The sequence below is a fragment of the Mesoplodon densirostris genome, chromosome 8 (genome assembly GCF_025265405.1).
Source record: "Mesoplodon densirostris isolate mMesDen1 chromosome 8, mMesDen1 primary haplotype, whole genome shotgun sequence".
Taxonomy (NCBI): Eukaryota; Metazoa; Chordata; class Mammalia; order Artiodactyla; family Ziphiidae; genus Mesoplodon; species Mesoplodon densirostris.
Window position 1 is genome coordinate 40847514 of NC_082668.1, and position 21872 is coordinate 40869385.

The following is a 21872-nucleotide window of genomic DNA, read 5'->3' on the forward strand; positions in this document are numbered from 1 at the left end:
TGTTTTCTTTTTGATAAAAGCCATTCTGACAGGTGTGAGGCAATACCTCATTGTGGTTTTGATTTTCATTTCTCCGATGATTAGCGATGTTGAGCATTTTTTCATGTGCCTGTTGGTCATCTGTATGTTTTGTTTGGGAAAATGTCTGTTTAGGTCTTCTGCCCATATTTTAATTGGGTTGTTTGGGTTTTTTTGATACTGAGTTGTATGAGCTGTTTATATATTTTGGGTATTAACCCCTTATCAGTCATATCATTTACATATATTTTCTTCTATTCATTAGGTTGTCTTTTTGTTTCCTCAGTGATTTCCTTTGCTGTGCAAAAGCTTTTAAGTTTAGTTAGATCCCATTTGTTTATTTTTGCTTTTGTTTCCTTTGCCTTAGGAGACAGAACCAAAAAAATATGGCTACGATTTATGTCAAAGAATTTTTGGTCTGTGTTTTCTTCTCGGAGCTTTATTTCAAGTTTTTAAGCCATTTTCAGTTGATTTTTGTGTATGGTGTAAGACAGTGGTCCAGTTTCATTCTTTTGCACATGGTTGCCCAATTTTTCCAGTCACCTTTTATTGAAGAGTGTTCTTTCCCCAAGCTTACATTCTTGTGGGTGAAAGTACACAGTAACCAAATAAATAAGTGCATGGTACTATGTGGTGGTACATCAGATCAGAATAATTGCTTTTGAGAAAAGTAAAGCCATGAAGGAGGGATGGGAAATGCTTGGCTGTTGCAGTTTTAAATAGGATGGCCAACTCTATTTAAGTGAGGAGGTAACATTTGAGCAAGCTCCTGAAAAAGGGTTTAGTGAGTTTCATTCCTATGGGAAGGAAATAGAACTTGTCCTCATTAGTATATTTCAACTCTGTTGAACATGTCTCAAAATTTTCTGTCTTGCTATTTTAAAATTTAATTGCATCAGCAAATGAATATGTGAAGGAGAGGAGGATGCCATTTCTGAAGGAGAAAGAATAGCCATAAAAGGGACGGTTAGGGAAGTCCCCTCCTTAATTGCTCTGAGGAAGCTGTGCCCAGTGAAATTGAGGGCCACAGGTGTTTGATGGCCTTTGCTGTCTTGTGACCTCAGTCTGTAGAAGTTGTTTCTGACAGTCATCCGTTGACAGTAGAATAATAGGTTTTATTTTGACAGCAGGAGATTATTGCATGGTTAAGCTTTAGCAAACACTCATAAAGTCTTTTTATCTGGGAAGCTTAAACTTAATTCCTTGCATTGTAGCACTGATGCTTTGTGCTTGTTTGTCTCTCACAGCTTTGTAGAAAGCCAACCTCAGAGAGGCAGACGGCATGGCTAGCTCAGCCCGGGAGCACCTGCTTTTTGTGAGGCGTCGAAATCCCCAGATGCGGTACACACTGAGTCCAGAGAACCTCCAGAGCCTGGCCGCCCAGAGCTCCATGCCCGAGAATATGACTCTACAGCGGGCCAACAGCGACACCGATCTGGTGACTTCTGAGAGCCGCTCCAGCCTGACCGCCAGCATGTATGAGTACACGCTGGGGCAAGCTCAGAACCTCATCATCTTCTGGGACATTAAAGAGGAGGTGGACCCCAGTGATTGGATTGGCCTTTATCACATAGGTGAGTCAAATGAAATGGACTTGCTTGTGACCTGAGCATACATTTCACTCTGACATTATACTATTCTGTGTTTTCTCCTGGGAAGAAATTCACACACATAATTTAAAGCAGCCAGATCCTAGGAACTTTTTCTTCTTCTTTGGCGGGGGGCGGGGGGCGGGCAGTCAACAATTATACATACCTTTTGCTGATAGAAATACTGTGGTTATCTCTCTACCTTAATTAAATGTCAGAACCTACAGTATTTTCTTTTTAAAACTTCACTTTGCCCTTGATCAATAACCGCATTTTGGAAAGAGGTGGCAATTAACATTTACTAGTATTTTTAAACCGATGAGAAGGATGTTTAGATTTAGATAACTGATAGGAAAAAATGTGCTGTTTCAGAAGGTTGAATTACATTAAGAACAACTTGTAGTCTAATGTATCTTTTTATTTCAAAATTCCTTGATGTGTCCTAGATCAATTAGGTAAAGAAAGTGTCTTATTCTCCTAACAAATGACTTAGAAATAGGTTACTATTTGTTTTAATGAAAGTGTCCTAACTCTGTCTAGCTGATTTGCATCTGTTATTCATAGGTGAGTGCATGATTGATAGCACATTCCAGAAAGTATAAGTATCTACTTTAATTAAAAGCAAAAATCAAAACCTACTAACCAATCATAAAGAAAATCTAAATCAACTCTGATAATAAAATCTAACATTCCCCAAAGCTGGAGAACATTTTCACTGAATGAAGGGAATTCTTTTAAAAATTTAACAACAACAGATATTTTATCAGAAAGACATTGCTGCTTTCAATGTATACTGTAAGTCAGGCGACTTTCTTTGTTTTTTTTTTTTTAGTGACTAGATTGGTTGCCGGGGGGAAGACTGGTTTATGCAGTGCTTCTCTGCCAGGGGCGATTTTGCCCACTTCCTCTAGAACAGCGGTCCCCAACCTTTTCGGTACCAGGGACCGGTTTCGTGGAAGACAAGTTTTCCATGGATGGGGGGGAGGGGGGTGGTGTGGGCGGGTGTTGCGGGAGTGGATCCAGCAGTAATATGAGCTATGGGGGGAATGGTTCAGGCTGTAATGCAAACGATGGGGAGCGGCAGATGAAGCTTCGCTCGCTTGCCGCTGGTCACCTTCTGCTCTGTGGCCTGGTTCCTAACAGGCCGTGGACCAGCGCTGGTCCATGGCGTGGGGGTTGGGGACCCCTGCTCTATGGGACATTTGGCAATGTCTCGTGACATTTTTGGTTGGCACAAGTGGGTAGGGGAATGGGAGATCAGTGATGCTGCTAAATGTCCTGCAATGCACAGGACAGCCTCTCCCAACAAAGAATTATGTGTCCCCACATGTCAGCAATGCCACCGTTAAGAAACCCTGGTTGAGGCAAAGTAATATCCTGGCTGAAATTTTATTAAAATGTTAAACCCATTACACTTTATGTTCCTCTGGACAGAGAATTTTATATTGACTAAAATAAAATTGATTTGTATTTACTTATGTAATTTTTAATGTTTAATCATACCAGGTATAAGAAATAGAAACAAAAAAATTCAATGAATTTTTTTTTTTTTTTTTTCTTTTTGCTGTATGCGGGCCTCTCACTGTTGTGGCCTTTCCCGTTGCGGAGCACAGGCTCCGGATGCGCAGGCTCAGCGGCCATGGCTCACGGGCCCAGCCGCTCCGCGGCATATGGGATCCTCCCAGACCGGGGCACGAACCCGTATCCCCTGCATCGGCAGGCGGACTCTTAACCACTGCGCCACCAGGGAGGCCCTCAATGAATTTTTATCTTTCTATTTCCTCTTATTATAAAAAAAAGGAAGGAAAAGTCTTCAGAGTTCATCATTTTCCTCAGGTGTGTTTAAATGTACATTCAAAGTGAGGAAGATTCATGATTTTAAAATTACATTTTTATATCTGATCTCTATTATGTTCACAAAAGAATCTTACAGTTTTGATGTGACTTTAGAAGTAGCTCTTGGTTTTGGTGTAATTTCACCCTTTAGGATTTCATAAAACTTTTTTCTTTTCTCATAATTTTTTGCCTTTTTTCTCATTTGAGATTTTGTAATGCTTAATAGGAGGCTACAAATAGAATATTGTGTCTTCTTAAATGATTCTTATGTGATATTTCTTTAGGACATAATCAATTTTATTTTCTCACATAGGATGGTTTCTTTGTTGTGTGTGAATAACTTAATCTGTAAGATGCTAGAATCACTTACAACGCTGACTCCTATTACTTCATACTTTTTTCCCTAACTTTCTTTCTGTTTCTTTATCTCACTTGTTTTATTTCCCTGTCTGTATTTAATTGTGAAGGAACTAAGGGATCCAAAACCAAGTTTACCTTATTCCCAAGTGACCAAAGTCACAAAATCTTGGTGTTCTTATATTTTACTTTCTAGAGAATAGGCCAGAGTCCTAAATCTGGAATTAGTCCAAAGATATAGCTAGGAAAGTAGAATTAGGAAATAAGTCTCTTTTGAAAAGTGCTACTCTTCTTTAGTTTATCTCAAGCTGTTTCTGTACCTTTCTTACGTATCCTCATTGTATTATTGCTTCCCTATATGAAATGTGTTTCTTTTTTTCCCTTTTGGCTACTTTCAACATTTTTTTCTTTATCTTGGTTTTCAGCAGTTTGTCTATTATGTACCTCGGTGTGATTTTCTTTTTATTTATCCTGGTTGGGATTCTTTGAGTTTTTTAAGTAAATGCTTTTAATGAGAACTGTGAAAATTTTGGCCATTATATTTTCAGATATTTTTTTCTATCTATTTTCACTTTCTTCTTGTTTTTCTGAGACATCAGTTACACATTTGTTACATCATTTCATATTGTTCTACAAGATCCTGAGGCTCTGGTTAATTGTTCTTTAATCTCTTTGGTATTCAAATTCAACCATTTCTACTTACCTGTCTTCAAGTTCACTAACTTTTTCTTTTTTTATCTTCATTCTCCTGTCAGGCCCATCCAATGGATTTTAAAATTTCAGTTATTTGACTTTTCATTGGTAGAATATGGATTTCTCTTTTTATAGGTTTAATTACTCTTATGAGAGTCCCTATGTCTTAAGTCTGTCAGACCATATCTTTGTTCAGGTCTTTGAATTGATTTGAATACAACTGCTTTAAATTCTCTGCTAAATCCAATATCTCTGGGGGTCACCTAAGGGTCCGTTTTTATTGTCTGTTTTTCTCTTGACCGTGAGTCCCATTTTCCTGTTTCTTTGTATATTCAGCAATTTTTTACTTTACACTGGACATTGAGGATTCTGTATTGTAGAAATCCTGAGTTCTGTGGCATACTTTTTATTTTAATGTGAGTTTTTATTCTAGTTGGCAGATTTATTTCCTTGAGCTTACTGCGTATGAGTTAACACTTGGTTAGAATGGATCTATGGAAAGCCCAGTGTAGTTATGCAGCACTTCTAGCTTGATGGCGTTCAGCCTACAAGTTTGGTCTCCTCTATGGACTTCATTAGGGCTTGGTTTGGGGCTTTGTTAGAGTATGTCTACTAGGCTTTACTCTAGGACTTATTCCTAAGTAGTGGCATTTCTGATGTCTTAGCTGCATGCCTGGAATGTTAACCATTCTCTCTGGCTCAGCTGTAACTCCAGTGTTCTCCAGCACTGCTTGACTTCTTTAACTCCACTACACTCTCAGTCCTGTAGCAGCTGCTCTCTGGAAAGAAGCCTTGGTAGTCTCGCCCTGCACATGTGCAGCCCAGACCTTAGCCAAGGGCTTATGGCGGATCCCCATGTGAACTTCATCCCCCATAGCTCTTTCCTTTCCAGTGCCTTGCCTGGAGATTCTAGCCATTTCAGTTGACCCAAACTCTGATTGCTGCCTCCTTAGCTCATAAGAACTGCCAGGAAATAGTCCCCCAGCTGAGATCTGGGTGGTCATGGAGTCAACTTATAAGTTTCCCTTCACTTTGGGATTTTAATCTATTGTGCAATGTCAGAAAACCACTGCCTTCTAGTTTTACAGTTGCTTCATTAGGAAGGCAAGTCTGGAACTAATTACTGCAATGTGGCCTGAAGCAGAAATTTCTCCCCGGCTTTTGATTTAGGGTAGACAGTAAGAGGTTCCACTTAATTTCCGCATCTAGCCATTTCCAGAGAACTCTGAATAAATAATAAATGATAGTTTGAGTCCCATATGTTTGTCTCCTTCTTAGTGTATTTTCTAATAGTTTTAGATCCCTAGCATGAAAAAGGTGTGAGAAATTGGCACCCTCAGACCTCTTAAGGGGATGGGATGAACACAGAGACTAGAATTCAGAAATAAAAGTATCATGTAGGTGGAATGAGGTATGTGGTATTTTCAGGCATGCTGTTGGTTTTAACAGGTCTTCCACAGTTAATGGCTTTAAAAGGCACAGGTCCTAACATCTAGAACACTAAGGATGGCTCATTTATGTAGTTGCAGAACCACAGCTGTGTTTAAAAGAAAGATTGGCTCTCTGGGACCTCAAAGTGAGCGACAGAGACCTTGGTTTAAGCAGAGATATCCATTTCTTTTCTGGGGCTAGGATGGACTGTTCTGACCTCTGGACTGGAGACAGCCTCACTTCTGTGGGGACTTTGCCATCCCACGTAGTGAGGGATGGGTGACAGCACTGTGGTCTTTAGCTGGCAGCCATCTCCTGATCCCTTCTTCCTTATGGGGTCAGGGGGTGGGCAGCAAGCCCTTGATCTCAGGGCAGGCAGGCCCTCTCCAGACTCAGGAAGGGTCTAAACTGATGTGGTGGTCCAACTAGTGAGTAGTCAGGGAGTACACATGTGACCCAGTTCTGGCCAGTGATATGTAAGGGAAAGACTTTGGGGAAACTTCCTTTTCTAATGAAAAACCAGAGCCTCATGAAGAAAGTCTTTAAACCTCCCTTTCTCTTGTACTTGGGACTCTGGAGAAAGGATGTGATATCTTGAGTTGTGGCATCCATGTAGCAACCATAAGTTATCAATCAAGAAAATTAAGTCAAGAATTACAGAGAAGAAAGAAAGAGCTTGGACTGGAACTCCAAAGTTCTTGCTATATATGAAAAATAATCTTCACCTTTGTTTAAGTCATCATTAGTGAGGCTTTCTTGTACCAGCAGTCATTCCTAACTGAGTCACTGGGGTGGCTGTTGTGATGAGAAAGGGGAAAGGAGGAACACAACTGCTTTTAAAGAGTGAGTGGGCTACTTCCATAGTTACTGCTTCAGGGTGAGGGCTTGGGCTGCTTTAATATAGGTAAAAACCACTCAGTTGTTTTTAAAAGAAGTAACAAAAATTTGACAAAAATTTTGAAAACTGTAACTCCAAGCCATGCAGAAATTTTCAAGAGCTTAATAGAATCAATGACGTGATGGGAAGAATCTTTCAAATGAGCAGTTAGTAATTTGAAAATGTACAAAACAATTTTCTTGGGCCCTATGAAGGGAAGATAGGTGAGATGATGCATTTGGAGAAGACCTGAAAGAAAAGAGGAAATACAGGGCTAAGATGGGGAAAAGAATGTTGGGGTCCAAGTTATGTCCTAAATTTAAGGCTGTTATGACTAAAGAGGAATATGCATAATAAGTTCTCTCTCAGGCTCTGTGAAATAGGTTTCATAGAAGCACATAGAGTGGGAATAGCTTCAGGTTTCTATACCTGTTAGTAGGAAGCAGCCACTCCTCTTCAGCTGTGTCCTGAGAAGCTGGACTGTTTCCTAGCAATGTCTAGTTTTATTTGTGGAACTGAGAGATGGTCTCTATAGAAATAAGTCCCAGAGGGGAAGGATTTGGGTGGAACATAGGCCTGGCGAGGTGTGGCTTATTGGCACACTCCGCATTTTTTTTTTTTTTTTCTGTACACGGGCCTCTCACTGTTGTGGCCTCTCCCGTTCCGGAGCACAGGCTCCAGACGCGCAGGCTCAGCGGCCATGGCTCACGGGCCCAGCCGCTCCGCGGCATGTGGGATCCTCCTGGACCGGGGCACGAACCCGTGTCCCCTGCACCAGCAGGTGGACTCTCAACCACTGCGCCACTAGGGAAGCCCAACACACTCCGCATTTTGATCATATTTCTCTTGGCTTACATTTTCTTCCTACCTAGAAGTGTGATTTGTTTTTGTTTAGCTAATTGCTAATAACGTTTTGCACTGTACAGCTTGTTCCAGATGACTCTTAGCACTACTAATCTGGAGGGAAAACATATCCTTCTGGATCAGAAACATAAATCTTTCTTTAGGCAGTTTAGCCAACGTAGAGATCCTATTGGGAATATAAAGAAAAAAAGTTGAAAATATCAAAACACCATTTGAGGAAACTTTGAGTGTGAACATGGTTCTTAAAGCAGAAGCTAATTATATTTTCTCCTTCCAGAAAGTCTCATATACACCCTGAGATTTCCAGAGATGACCACAATGTACCTATAGCCCCAAATCTCCAAATTACAACAATTAATGCCTTGCAGATGGTTTCCAGAAATCACTAGGTTTATAATTTAGTGTTGGTATCTAAAATTAGAATCGACCCCTCACAAATTTAATAGTGCTACTCATTGCCTCCTCCTAAGCTCTCTAAATAAAAAGAACCAAATGCTTATCTTGTGCAAGAACACCTAGGGTACTCAACACAAACAGCTTTCCACAAAAAATCACGTGGATGCTTTTTTTTTTTTTTTTTTTTTTTTTTGCGGTACGCGGGTCTCTCACTGTTGTGGCCTCTCCCATTGCGGAGCACAGACTCCGGACCTGCAGGCTCAGCGGCCATGGCTCACGGGCCCAGCTGCTCCACGGCATGTGGGATCTTCCCAGACCAGGGCACGAACCCGTGTCCCCTGCATCAGCAGGTGGACTCCCAACCACTGCGCCACCAGGGAAGCCCAAGTGGACACTTTTTAAAGTGGAGGCAGAAAATATTAAATTTGTTTCAGGCTCACTATCTAATTCCCCTTAACTTTTAATCTTGTGCTTATTTTTCTGGCTGTTCAAAAGAGAAACACTTCAAGAAGCTTAATTTGCCATTTCTTATGCGCAGGCAACTTCAGGTACCTGAACAGAACTGGGAAAATGCACATTATGAAAATTAGAAGGTTACACTGTGCTGTACACCTGTGCTTCTCACAGTGCTGATCTCTGAACTGTTTGTTACTGATCTGTAACTCGATAAGATACATTCTCCAGAATGTAAATCAGTATAACAGCTTCCTTCATTGAGAAAATCTTGCTATTAAAAAATCATCTAAACTAAATAAAGTGCTTATTGATGTAGGTATTTCATATTCTGGATCAAGGTTCTTATCTTGTCATCGACCGGTAACAGGTAAATAATTTACCAGCATTGTCTGGACCATTCTTTGAGTATACCTCTCAGTTCTGTGTGTTGATTGTATCCTCAAAGATAGATGGCCGAACAATTTAACTTGGACCCTGTCTTAAAAAAATCCTGGCTTATGTATTATGACATTTTTCATACTTCTTTGCATTTGGATGGTAAAATAAAGTTGCAGTAGTTATCCAAGGCATTGGGATCATGTGTTTTTGAGCTCCAAATTTAAGCTGATGTTTTATAGATAAAAAACTAAGGTCCAGAATGGTGATACCATACAGTTACTTGGAGTCAGTCAAGGCTGGGACTTAAGAGGCCTGTGTCCCAGTCTTCATGTTTTCCCCTCTGTGTTGAAAAATATAGTCCAGTGTTTTTCAACCTTTAGTTATTTTCTCAGCACTTTCTTGGTTTTTGCAATATTGGGATTATCACTTGTGCTATTAAACTTTTTCTTTAAACCATCTGATTAAAAGAAAGCAAACTGGTTATGTGCCCTGACCTTTTTCTAAGCAGTAAGGTCTGGGAAAGGCTTGCTGTGTTAGCTCTGTTTCTTCCTAACATACATTAGCAGTTAGTAATAACTGTGTCTGTGGGCCACCCAGGATTGTCACATGCAGCACACTCTGAGAAATTCTGAGGTTATCAGTGATTAAGAGGACAGGCTCTAGAGTCAGACAGACTAGTAAATTCAGATCTACTTACAAGCTTGGGAGAATTATGTAATCTTTTTAAACCTCAGGTTTCTCATCTTAAAAAAAAAAAAAAGACTAAGGAAAGTGCCAGTATCATGAGAATTAAATGAGATAATGCATGCAGTGCTCTTAGCAACGTACCTGGGCTCATTGTAAGGGCCTGCTGACTGTAAACTATCATCATTATGTTGGCTACGGTTAATAATCATGAAATCATCTCCTTGGTAGTCTAAAGCAGCAGCACGAATTTACCCACTGAGTGAGTCCATAAGAAGGGATTTCCAGATTAAAGTGACATACTGGCTTACTTCTGCTTACAGAAAACAAAATCCATTCTATTGAAATTGAGCTCTAGGAATTATACAAAGCACTTAAAATATGATGTTAAATAATGCAGTGTTCTAAGTTGAGTATTATGTAGGTTCGAAACCAGCGTGCTTTCAAAGCCGATAGGAAAGCTGCAGTTTAATCTGAAATTCAGTCAAATGGAACAAATAATTTATGTATTAGGTATTTAGTTTCCAGAACAGCTGTCAAAAACAGTTAAGAGTATTTGTTCTTAAACTCTTTTTTGGGGTATTTTTACATGATTACTGCTGAAGAAGTGTTGTTTTAGCTCATGTCTTTAAATTAAAAAAAAAATTCTCTTAGAAAATAGTAGCTTTGGAAATGAAATTATTTTTTGGAACAACTTAACTCTAAATTACTGTTTGTTACCTTGTTGTATTAGGATAGGTCAGATTATGCTACATTAATTAACTACTCCTGAATCCTTAGTGGCTTAACAGACAAAAGATGATTTATTACTAATGCTATGTATCCAACATGGGGGCTTGCTTTGTACTGTCTTTTAGGGACTCAGGCTTACCATCTCTTGATTTTTGCCATACTGGATTATCAAAGTCTCAACCATCTTGTCATTACACCATCTGGAACATAGGGCCTCTTTGGGCAGGAGGGCCTCTTTGGGCAGGTGTCAAGGGACGAGAGAGCTGGAGACTTTTATACCAGCTCTTAAATGCTTTGTCCCCAAAGTGACACATTTCATTTCTGCTCAGAGTCCTTCATTCAGCACTAGTCTCGTGATCTGCCTAACTGCATGGGGACTGGGAACTGGGGAGAAGCCCTTGGCTATTTGGTGAGCAGTCAATATCTCTGCCATAGTAGATGTGTCTTGCTAACAACATGTCTGGTCTTCCATAGTCGCTGCAAGAATAGATGCTGGAGGTTAGAAAGTGTCATACTTTGGGATATACTTTGCAAGGTGTGCAGAAGACTGAATGAGAGGACACATCTAGGGCAGGACCAAGGATAATACCCAACATTATGGATGCACAATAGCAGTTACTGGAACCTGAATTCACGGCATTGCGTTGGTGTCTCAGACGATGGTGGATCTTCCTTTATTATGCATGTTGAAGATTTGGTTTGCAGAGGAGTCCGTGAGTTCAAACTGGTAATGGAACACTTCCCTGGACATGACGTAGGTTTCAAAAAATTGTATAGCTCAGTGTACTGAAGACACTTTAGTATATTTTATCCCCTAACATACTGGTTGAAAGCAATACTTGAAATAGGTATTCTTCTCTCCATAGAGTGACATGGTTTTTATTTTCTATCCAGTTATTCTCTAAATACTACTTGATTTTTTCCCCCATGCCGATTTGTGTCATTTTTCCCTAAAGGAGGCTTATGTAGGTGCCATAATTATTAAATGTTAAATAACTGTAAATAGTTTGTGAAAATACCATTGGCCTGAGGTTTACAAATATTTCATTCTGATATAACCCATTACTAAATACGAAATAATCCTTACCACACATGCTAGTTTTGTAATGTTTGTTTTAATTGGCTTTTCATACTTTCCTAAGGACTAAATAGTGGGCACATCAATAAAGAAAGAACATGTATAATGCCATCTTTTTATCCTGATATCTCTCTTAAAGTCAGTTTGTCTGTTATCAGTTGCCCTATCAGCTTCCTTTGGTTAGTTTTTGCTTGATGTATGTTTTCCCACCAATTTACTTTCAGCCATTCTTTGACTGCTTCAGGTACATCTGCTGTAAATCATCTATAGCTTTATGATTTTTATCCAATCTGTGTGACCATCTTTTAAAATTGGTACATTTAATGTTTTTACATTTGGTATTATTTTTTCATATATTTGGATTTATTTCCACATCTTATTTTGTTTTCTATATATTGCCTGCTTTTTCATAGGTATTTTTTTTGTTCTACTTTTATGCCTTCAGTTGAAATGATGTGTTTTCTTAACTCATCCCTACCTCCCGCTTTCTTCTTCAATCTGTTTGCTTGGCAGTTGAACATTCTAGTTCTAGTCTGTTAGTGGTCATCCTTAAAATATATGTCATATATAATTAACAAAGGTTTTAATGAATCAATATATTTAAGCACCTCTCAAACTGTACAAGGATCTTAGGAGAGATTCACTACAATCACTTCCCTCCCCATCTTCTTTTTTATTGTTGACATTTAATTCCATCCTGTTTTAAACCCTTTCTTCCATATTGTCATTATTATTATTGTGTTTCTTTCATAGACAGGGATTGTTCTGGTTATATATTTTGCGTAACAAACCACCACAAAACTTAGTGGCTTAAAGCAACAATTTATTGAGTGAGTAAATAATTTAAGGATGAAAAGAAAAGACATCTGAATCAGCAAAACTAGAGTACATGGGGTTTGACTTTCTTGCAAAACACACACACACACACACACACACGCACACACCCCACCCCCCGAAGTTGCATTCTAAAATAAATGGAAGCAAGTAGGAGGAGTTTAAATTTTAACTTCAAACCCTTGTTGATTTACCAAATCAAATAATTCTTTCTTCTGGTTAATGCAGGTAATGATAAAAGATGTCAGGTATGTCTGAAATCTTCTCTTCGTTTTCTCCAGTGAGTTTTCCCCTTTGTGGGCTCTCACACGATCTCTATTTCATTTTGTACCATTTGTTTATATCTTTAGTTTAAACCAGCCTTATCCTGGCAGTCTTTGAGGTATAGAGCTGTGATAACTATCGAAGTCATTATATTAATTTCCGCCAGTTGTTTCCTACAATCTGAATGACATTGTTGGATTTTTGAATAACTACAGACTCACTTCACTTCATATGGACTTCAGAGAAACTGCATAGAACAACTCAGATCTTCAGTCTGTTTTAAGTTATGAGTGCCAGAGTGTTGTAACACAGTTTTAATGGTGACATTAAGGAATTCTTCCTCTGAGTTCTTGTAGTTTCACCTTCTGTGTGTATTTTTTATTTCAACTGTGAATTGCAAACTCTCAATGTATGCATGCTCAGTGAGAAAAACTGATTTGTATTTGTATTTTTTTATTTCAGTTATGAATTGCAAACTCCTAGTGTTTATCTGCTCATTGAGAAAACCTGATTTTTTCTTTTCTTACATCAAAATTTATAAAACAACAAGTAAATACGATAGATGGTCATATTTGCTCAATTTACTGTAGTTCATAAAATCATTATGAGAACCACACTAATGCCTTAATTACAAACAAACTTGAACTGGGTCAAGTCTCTTGGATCCATCAACTCAGCATCAGGATTAGTGTGGATAAGAGGATGGTTTTGGAATTGGGGTGTGAGACAGACATGGATTTAGATTCTGACTCTGTCACTTAGTTGCTGCTTGGGAGTTTTTTAACCATTCTGAGCCTCTGTTTCTTCATATACAAAGTGGGAACAATACCAACTATACACAATTGCAAGGAAGATGGAACAAGATAACACTTGTGATATGTATACAAGGGTAATTGTTTCGTAGGAGGTAGCTGCCACACCAACTTCAAACATTTGTTGCGAGCCTCCTATTTGTCTGCCACTAGGCAATAGGATACAACATGGATCAGCTCAGAGTTTAGTGGAGTGCATGATGCAGTGTGTTCAGAACAATGTTACAGAGGCCATGAGAGCATGGAGGGGGAACAGTTTAATGCTTGAGATGGATTTGGGGATGGGAAGGATATAGAACGGGCTTCACCAAGAAGGTAAAAGAGTCATTATAGGAGGCGGGAATTGCACATGCAGACTCAGTCTTTCCCATGAAGGGCTTCATGTGCAGTGTTTGAAGGTTGCGCCTCTGTCCCCATCCCCTTTCTTCCTGGCTGACTTCTGTGTATCCTTTTAGACAGGATTCAGAAGCCACCCACTCTTTCATGCACCCCCCCATCTCTTTCAAGCAATCAGTCCGTTTTCCTGCTTCCTTAGAAACTTTTTCGCATCACTGTTTCAATGCTGATTGCACTGTGTTGTAATTTTTTTTTTTTTTTTTTTTTTTTGCGGTACGCGGGCCTCTCACTGTTGTGGCCTCTCCCGTTGCGCAGCACAGGCTCTGGACGCGCAGCCTCAGCGGCCATGGTTCTCGGGCCTAGCTGCTCCGCGGCATGTGGGATCTTCCCAGACCGGGGCACGAACCCGTGTCCCCTGCATCGGCAGGCGGACTCTCAACCACTGAGCCACCAGGGAAGCCCGCACTGTGTTGTAATTTATCTTCTTCCACATTTGTCTCTTCAGTTGCACTCTTAACTCTTTAACTGCGTCCTGTTCATGTTGTGTCCTGAGCAGCTTTCAGTGCCACATTATTCACGCAGATCAATTAATTTCATTAAAGAACAGGCTTTAGGCTAGAGCAATTATGACACAAAAGTAAATACTTTTTTATTGAAGATTATTTCATGTTATGTTTTTTCTTTTTTTATTGAAGTATAGTTGATGTTAATATTATATAATTTACAGTTGTACCATATAGTGATTCACAATTTTTAAAGGTTATACTCCATTTATAGTTGTTATAAAATATTGGCTATAATTCCTGAGCTGTACAATATATCCTTGTAGCTTATTTAATACATAATAGTTTGTACCTCTTAATTCTCTATCTCTATATTGCCCCTCCCCCCTTCCCTCTCCCCGCTGGTAACCACTAATTTGTTCTCTATGTGTGAGTCTGCTTCTTTTTTGTTATATTCACTAGTTTGTTGTATTATTTGGACTCTACATATAAGTGCTATCATACAATATTTTTCTTTCTCTGTCTGACTTAGTTCACTTAGCATAATATCCTCCAAGTCCATTGATTTTGTTACAAATGGCAAAATTTCATTCTTTTTTATGGCTGAGTAGTATTCCATTGTGTGTGTGTGCATGTGTGTGCACACACACAAACACACATCTTCTTTATCCAGTTATCTGTTGATGGACATTTAGGTTGCTTCCATATCTTTGCAATTGTAAATAAAGCTGCTATGAACATTAGGGTGCATGTATCTTTTCGAATTAGTGTTTATATACCCAGGAGTGGGACTGCTGGATCATAGGGTAGTTCTATTTTTAGTGTTTTGAGGACCCTCCATACTGTTTTCCATAGTGGCTGCACCAGTTTACATCCCTACCAACAGTGTAGGAGGGTTTCCTTTTCTCTACATCCTCACCAGCATTTGTTATTGTGTTCTTTTTTTTATGTCCATCCATATATTTTTTTAATTGGGGTATAGTTGTTTTACAATGTTGTGTTCGTTTCTACTGTACAGCGAAGTGAAGTAGAGTTCCCTGTGCTATACAGCAGGTTCTTATTAGATATCTATTTTATACATATTAGTGTATATATGTCAATCCCAATCTCCCAATTCATCGCATTCCCCCACCCCCCATTGTGTTCTTTTTGATGATAGCCATTCTAACAAATGTGAGGTGTGTGAAGTGATATCTCATTATGGTTTTGATTTGCATTTCTCTGATGACAGTAATGTTGAGCATCTTTTCATGTGCCTGTTGACCATCTATATAGTTTTCTCTTAATGATTTTATTCAAAAGATTATTTTGGGGGACTTCCCTGGTGGCGCAGTGGTTGAGAGTCTGCCTGCCGATGCAGTGGACATGGGTTCATGCCCCGGTCTGGGAATATCCCACGTGCCGCAGAGCGGCTAGGCCCGTGAGCCATGGCCACTGAGTCTGCGCGTCCGGAGCCTGTGCTCCGCAACGGGAGAGGCCACAACAGTGAGAGGCCCGTGTACCGCAAAAAAAAAAAAAAAAAAAAAAAGAAAAGAATAGGAAGAAAAAATGACACATATAGAGAATTATTTATAAGAGGTTATGATAGAGTCTCTCTCTCCCTACTATTTACCAAAACTGTGCACTTCAAGTCAACAATACACTTAAAAGTCAGACACTAGGCCTTTTTTTGGTCCACACCCTCTGCCTTACGTGCTGTCCACTGCCCCCAGTTTTTGAGGCTGTTTCTTCATTGGATGTGACACTGTCCCAACTCCCCCAGTTTTCTGGCCCTTCATTTTTTTCCTCTTTGCTGAAACTCCCCCCTTTTCACCCTTAACCTCTAAGTATTCTTCAGGCTTTATTATGAATTCTCTTTGTTTTAACCTCTTGCCCTGAACAATTTCATTCACTGCCAGTCTAAGCAGAAAGCTTCATTTTCATCAAGGGTGACTGGAGCCACCTCTCCCTGGCTCATGAGAGCCAATTCTGCACACCTCTTCCCAATTCCTCGTGTAAGTAGCATGAAGGCAGCTGTGTGATAAGAGCATTTATGCCACAAAAAGGGGCAAACCTTACAAATCAGGGCTTCCTCCCACTCACCCAGAGCTAGTTGACCAGCACACCACTAACTCGTCCCAACCTCTGCTGGAAGTTCCCGAGATCATGTCTCTCTGAATATCCTACTCGTTCCTCAGACTCAGCTTGTTCAAAACAAATGGACCGACATGCCACACCAGTTCTTCATTTCCCTGTTTTAGTTCGTGGAAATGCTTTTTTGATTTTTAGTTTCTCAGGCTTGACAGCCTTGCCCAAAGTGTTGACTTCTACCCCCTCCCTCAACCTGCACATCTGATCTGCTACTCAGCCATGTAAGTTTTAAGTTAGTAGTGATTCCTGGCACTGTCACCTCTTGATTCTCATTTTGTTTGGGTCTTTTTTATTAGCTACAGAAGTAATCTCCTCAGTCTAACATGCTCTAGTCCGGTCCATGTTCCACATTATTGCCAAACATTTAATAAATGTAAGTTTATTTATTTATTTATTTATTTTTTAAGCAGAGGTCTTCTTAGAAGCCCGTATGATTTAAATTTATTAATTTATTTATTTATGGCTGTGTTGGGTCTTCGTTTCTGTGCGAGGGCTTTCTCTAGTTGTGGCAAGCAGGGGCCACTCTTCATCGCAGTGCACGGGCCTCTGACTATCGCGGCCTCTCTTGTTGCGGAGCACAGGCTCCAGACGCGCAGGCTCAGTAGTTGTGGCTCACGGGCCCAGTTACTCCGCAGCATGTGGGATCTTCCCAGACGAGGGCTCGAACCCGTGTCCCCTGCATTGGCAGGCAGAATCTCAACCACTGCGCCACCAGGGAAGCCCCTGTAAGTTTATTTTTGCCAGGCATTAGACTAAGTGCTTTACACATCTTACCTCATTTAATTCTTAAAACAACCTTATGGAGTAGTGTATCAGTTAGGATTTGTCAGTGACTAAAAAGAACCAAACAAACCTAGTCCTTCCCTGGACCAGTAACTGTGGCCCGGAGAATGGCATATGCAAATTATCCTCTAAACCAACCAGGTTCTGCCTGGAGGTGGGGGTGGTGGGGGGGGCTATACAAGCTACACTGCTGAGAATGAGGAGAGAGATGGATGCTGTGTAGTGCAACAAATGTCTAATTTACACAGTTGTTAGTATCCTCATTTAATAGCCAAAGTAATAGACCAAGAATTTAATTCAAGGTGTTTTCAATTAGGACACAGAGGAGTTGAAATTTTCCTGACTTTGTAGCTTATGCTCTATTATCCTTTGTCATAAACCTCCCAACTCACATAACAGAGGCTAGAGATCATGTGTTTAGGCTACGAAGTTGGGTAGACATGTATTTAAATCTCTGCTTTGCCACTTGCTTCCTGTGTGATGTTGAGCAGGTTACTTACCCTCTCTGATAACAGTAGCAATCTCATAATAAAATCCCCAGTAAGATTTTTCTGCATACATGTAAAGTGCTGTGCACAGGACTTGGTTTAATAAGAGTATAGGAGGTATCAACTATGATGATGATGATGATGATGATGATTAAACTGCATATTTGAGCCAGGCAAAGAGCATTTTCTGTTTCCATTTGCTGTACTGCCGAGTACAGCCCATTACTTTTGGATAAAGTATTTGTTGAGTTAAAAAATAAAACTAAACACTATATGTAGGAAATATGATGATGGCAATTGTACTTCAGTTGATGAATAGCATCATTTGTGTTCAAGGATGTTAATATGGAAATCGTTCTGGGTCAGTGTCAGCTGAGGCCCCCAGGTGAAAGATGACAACCACGTCTACATTTCAAAGTGAGAGGCTTGATCACCCAAGCAGCACTAGGGAAGGAGGTGGTCCAGAATCACTCTCATGACCCTTTCCTGGCCACCCAGGTGCTCAGAGTTGTTGATTTGATGGAGGGTTTCTCTGGGGGCATTGTCCATGTGCTGTGGGAAGCCTGTTCTTTCTGTCACACACATATGTGTCAGAGAGATGTAAGGTGCTTCCCTCCACCTCAAATCAAGTGAGAGGGATGTCAGGGGAACTGCTCTGAGAGGCTCCCAAGTGTCCTCTGCAGTGTGAGGGACACGGTGGACTGGTCACAGTCTGACTCTCTCCCGAGGGCTCTAGAGGTAATAAGCTTTGGCTGGACCTCCGAGTGAGGAGGGCTTGCTGGCAGTGGCCTGCACGGCCTGAGTTGTTGGCACAAGAATGCATGTTTCTTGTGGACCAGGGACGGGGTCTGCCCACGACAGAGCTGGTGTGGGGTCATTGTCACACCTGCTCAAGGGACTACCTGAAGAGGCTGCTGTCTCCCAGGGGCCACCCAAAGGGGCGGGACAGAAGACGTTGGCAGACAGAGGCCGAGTGTGCTCCCGGAGTCCCAGCATCTCTGGTGGGTAGAGGGCTGTAAGTGACCACGTCAAGGAAATTGCAGGTGAGAATCCTCAGAATGGGGTATGTCTCCAGAACTCAGGAAGGTCCCCTGGAGAGACAGATACTCCAAGCTTGCAGAGTACGGGCACCAGATTGTGGCCACGCCAGCTCAGTCAGACCTTCTCTCCCTCCTGATCTCTCTTCCTTCCACCCCACTGTTACCCTGAGAGAGTCAGAAACTGGTGGGAAATAATCCATGTGGTGGAATCCAGCCACGTCTCCTTTTCTCTCGGAAGGCTTTCTGCAGACCTACGCAAAGACAGAAGAGAAGATGTCATTGTAACCGAAGCTTGAAGTTTTGTCGCTGACACAGGACCAGACATTTTATTTGCAGAAGTGAACTTTTTTGTGACTTGATGTGACCAAAGGACTTTTCATTATCTCAGAATGACCGGAAAAGTGAAGGGCCCTGCTCTCATTCCATCCAATGGTGGGCGAAGATCTAGTCCCCCAGAGCAGGTGAGGACAGGCAGCAGGGTTGTAGAACAGGGTTAAGTCGTACTCTGTGAGTCCTGCTTGCTCAGTGTAATAGTTCACTGACTACCCAGTTATTAAATTTATATTGAAAAATATGGGCTTAAACAGGGTCTTTGGAATTTGAGGCAGAGGAGACAGTTGAGATTCGTTTTGCTCGATTTTCAAGTTGCAAATTGTGATGTTACAAGACTGGAGGTTACAGGGATGTTATAGGCATGGTTTTAGTCTTAGACTCGGAGGTGAAATTGAGCTGACTGGGACCAGGCAAAGTGGGATCGAAAACTGTACTGTTGGGGAAAATGCCTTTCTCTGATCTCTTGCTTCTAAGTCAAGCTGACTGACAGCTGTGCTCCAGCCCCTCAGAGAGAACCACTTTTGAAGAAAGTGGTTCTTCAAAAGAACCTGATGCATGTGGCATCAGGCTCTGAACTATTTGTGGAAAAGCAAAGCATTTCACTCAAGAGCAGCGAAAGAAGAGAAAATCAGGGGGCCGTGTTCTCTGTGCTTTTGATGACATTGGTGGGATACAGCTGGACGCGGAGGGGAAGTGCAGAGCAATGATCATCGCCAGCGACAACAAACAAAAAGCTGAGGCGGGTCTGCTTCAGCCCTTGAGGCATAAAGTGCGGGGTGACTGAAATGAGGCCACCTGTCTCTCCGAACAGCCTCTGTGTTCCTATAGGGACCAGCACGACCTGACAGGCCAAGAGAAGCAAGAGATGGTGTGGACCGTCAGTGTAGCCATGGTAAACCTCAAAGGATACCATCTCCCTCAAAGGGAGAGCTCCAAATCAGAGAGTGCAAAAGAAGGCAGGATTAAGGTTGTAAGGTTTCAGTCTTCCCTCCAATTTATCCATGATACTGTGTTTACAGTGCTTTTATATTTAGAGAGTTCTTTCAGGAACATGTCATGTAATTGTTATACAACCACCTTATTAACTATGCCACCTGTTGGTGGAAACTAGATGAGGAAACTCAATGGGTTAAGTTGCTTACCCAAGGTTAGATAGACGGTAACCAAATTTGATCAAAGTTGTCTTGTAATTTCCTAATTCGGAGAGCTCTCTCCAGTGTACCAGCCTTTACTGCTGTATTAACAACTGCGGTGAGAGGATTTCAGATGATTTTTGGACAGTTTAAAAAAATTTAATAGTGATGTGTTTATTTTTAAGTCTGCCTTCTATTTTTGGCAAAGATACTAGTTTTCCATTAACGGACTAGGATAAACTTGTTTAAGTGAAAGAGTAGAAATTAAAAAGCACCAAGTAAATAGTGCTACCGAGATGTGGCAGTAATTGTGATGGGGGCCAGTGCCCATGTATGTTTAGGAACTACTAGCCTAAAGACTTTTGCCCAAAACACAGAGCTTATAATTCGATTACATTCTCTGAATGTTATTCTTGAATCGTCTCGTGGCTCAGTCCCAACTTCACAGTTAGATTATAATCTTTTTTTGGACAGGGACTGTGTCTTTTACTGTGTCTTTCATAATATAGATGTTATGGGTTGAATTATGTCCCCCTACAATTGGTATGCTGAGGTGCTAACCGTAGTACTTTAGAATGTGACCTTTTTTAGACAGAGGGTCTTTGTAGAGGTCATCAAGTTAAAAATGAGGTCATTAGAATAGACCTTAATCCAATATGACTGTTGTCCTTATGAAAAGGAGAAATTTGGATAAAGACGTGCCATTCAGGGAGAATGCCATGTAAATATGAAGACAGCCGTCTACAAGCCAAGGAGAGAGGCCTGGGGCAGATCCTTCCCTCACAGTGCTCAGCAGGAAGTAGTTCTGTCAACACCTTGATTTCGGACTTCTAGCCTCCAAACTGTGAGACAGTAAACTTCAGTTTAAAATACACAATTTGTGGTACTTTGTTATGGCAGCCCTGGGAAATGAATACAGTAGGTATTTGCTTAAATACTGAGAATGTAACTAAATAAGAATTCTTAAACTGAAAAACAGGATCTTCTTCCAGTGCCATTCTGATCAAACTCATGAGTTTTGAATTAAAAATGCCTGTTGGGGAGCTTTAAGGCCTTCTCAGGCTGCCCCTTCTCTCTCTTTCTACTTCAACAGTGTCCCCCCAACCCCAGTCCTGCCACAGCACCGCCATATCCTGAGCTTGGGCACCCTCTGGTGTGTCTCCTTTTATGCGAGGTCCCCTAGATGTCTGGACGTGGCCACCCTGCGTCAGGTAAAGGGCTGTCCTCCTTTCCACAAACCTTAGTACTGACCTGGATTGCTTTTTTTTAAACTTCCAGTGCTTTGTAGTTGTTTTTTTTTTTTTTTTTTTTTTTTTTACTTCTTCTGGCCAGAAAAAAAATTGTTATCCTTAGAAGAGGTAGCACCCACGAAAAAGAGCACTATTTGAATTCACCACAGAGCCTGGCCCTGAACTAAAAGATGCTGCTGCTTCCAGCTGAGCTGTTGCCTTGTGTGGCACTTGAAGCTCCAGAGTCTGTATTTATCTGGATGGGCTGCTGTTATCATAGCTCTCAGCATCCTGTATCTTTACCATTTGTGGGTGTGTGTCTTCTGCTGTGTTCTGTGAGTTTGCAGACTGGCCATCTCTTAGTCATGTTTGGATCCCCAGTTCCTAGTACCAAATTCAAATTCAATATGAGTTTGTTGAATCAATGAACATTTTAAAAGGAAAACTGAGATTCAGTGTCCTATAGGTTATATTTTAATTTGCCATACAATTGAATTCAGTGATATGTTGCACCTGAAATGTTCTTCTAGTCTTTATTTTATTTTATTTTTTTTAATAAATTTATTTTATTCATTTTATTTTTGGCTGCGTTGGGTCT

At 40.7% G+C, this 21872-nt stretch overlaps 1 protein-coding gene across 6 annotated transcripts in view; it reads left to right on the forward strand.

Moving 5' to 3' along the window:
• HECW2 (HECT, C2 and WW domain containing E3 ubiquitin protein ligase 2) overlaps positions 1 to 21872 on the forward strand; it is a 404779-nt gene that overhangs the window by 165841 nt on the left and 217066 nt on the right. For all 6 annotated transcript variants that reach the window (XM_060105711.1, XM_060105717.1, XM_060105714.1 and 3 more), the window contains one exon: positions 1266 to 1592. In XM_060105711.1, coding sequence (XP_059961694.1) covers positions 1301 to 1592 — 292 coding nt within the window. In that variant the 5' untranslated portion in view covers positions 1266 to 1300. The remainder of the gene's footprint in view (positions 1 to 1265; positions 1593 to 21872) is intronic.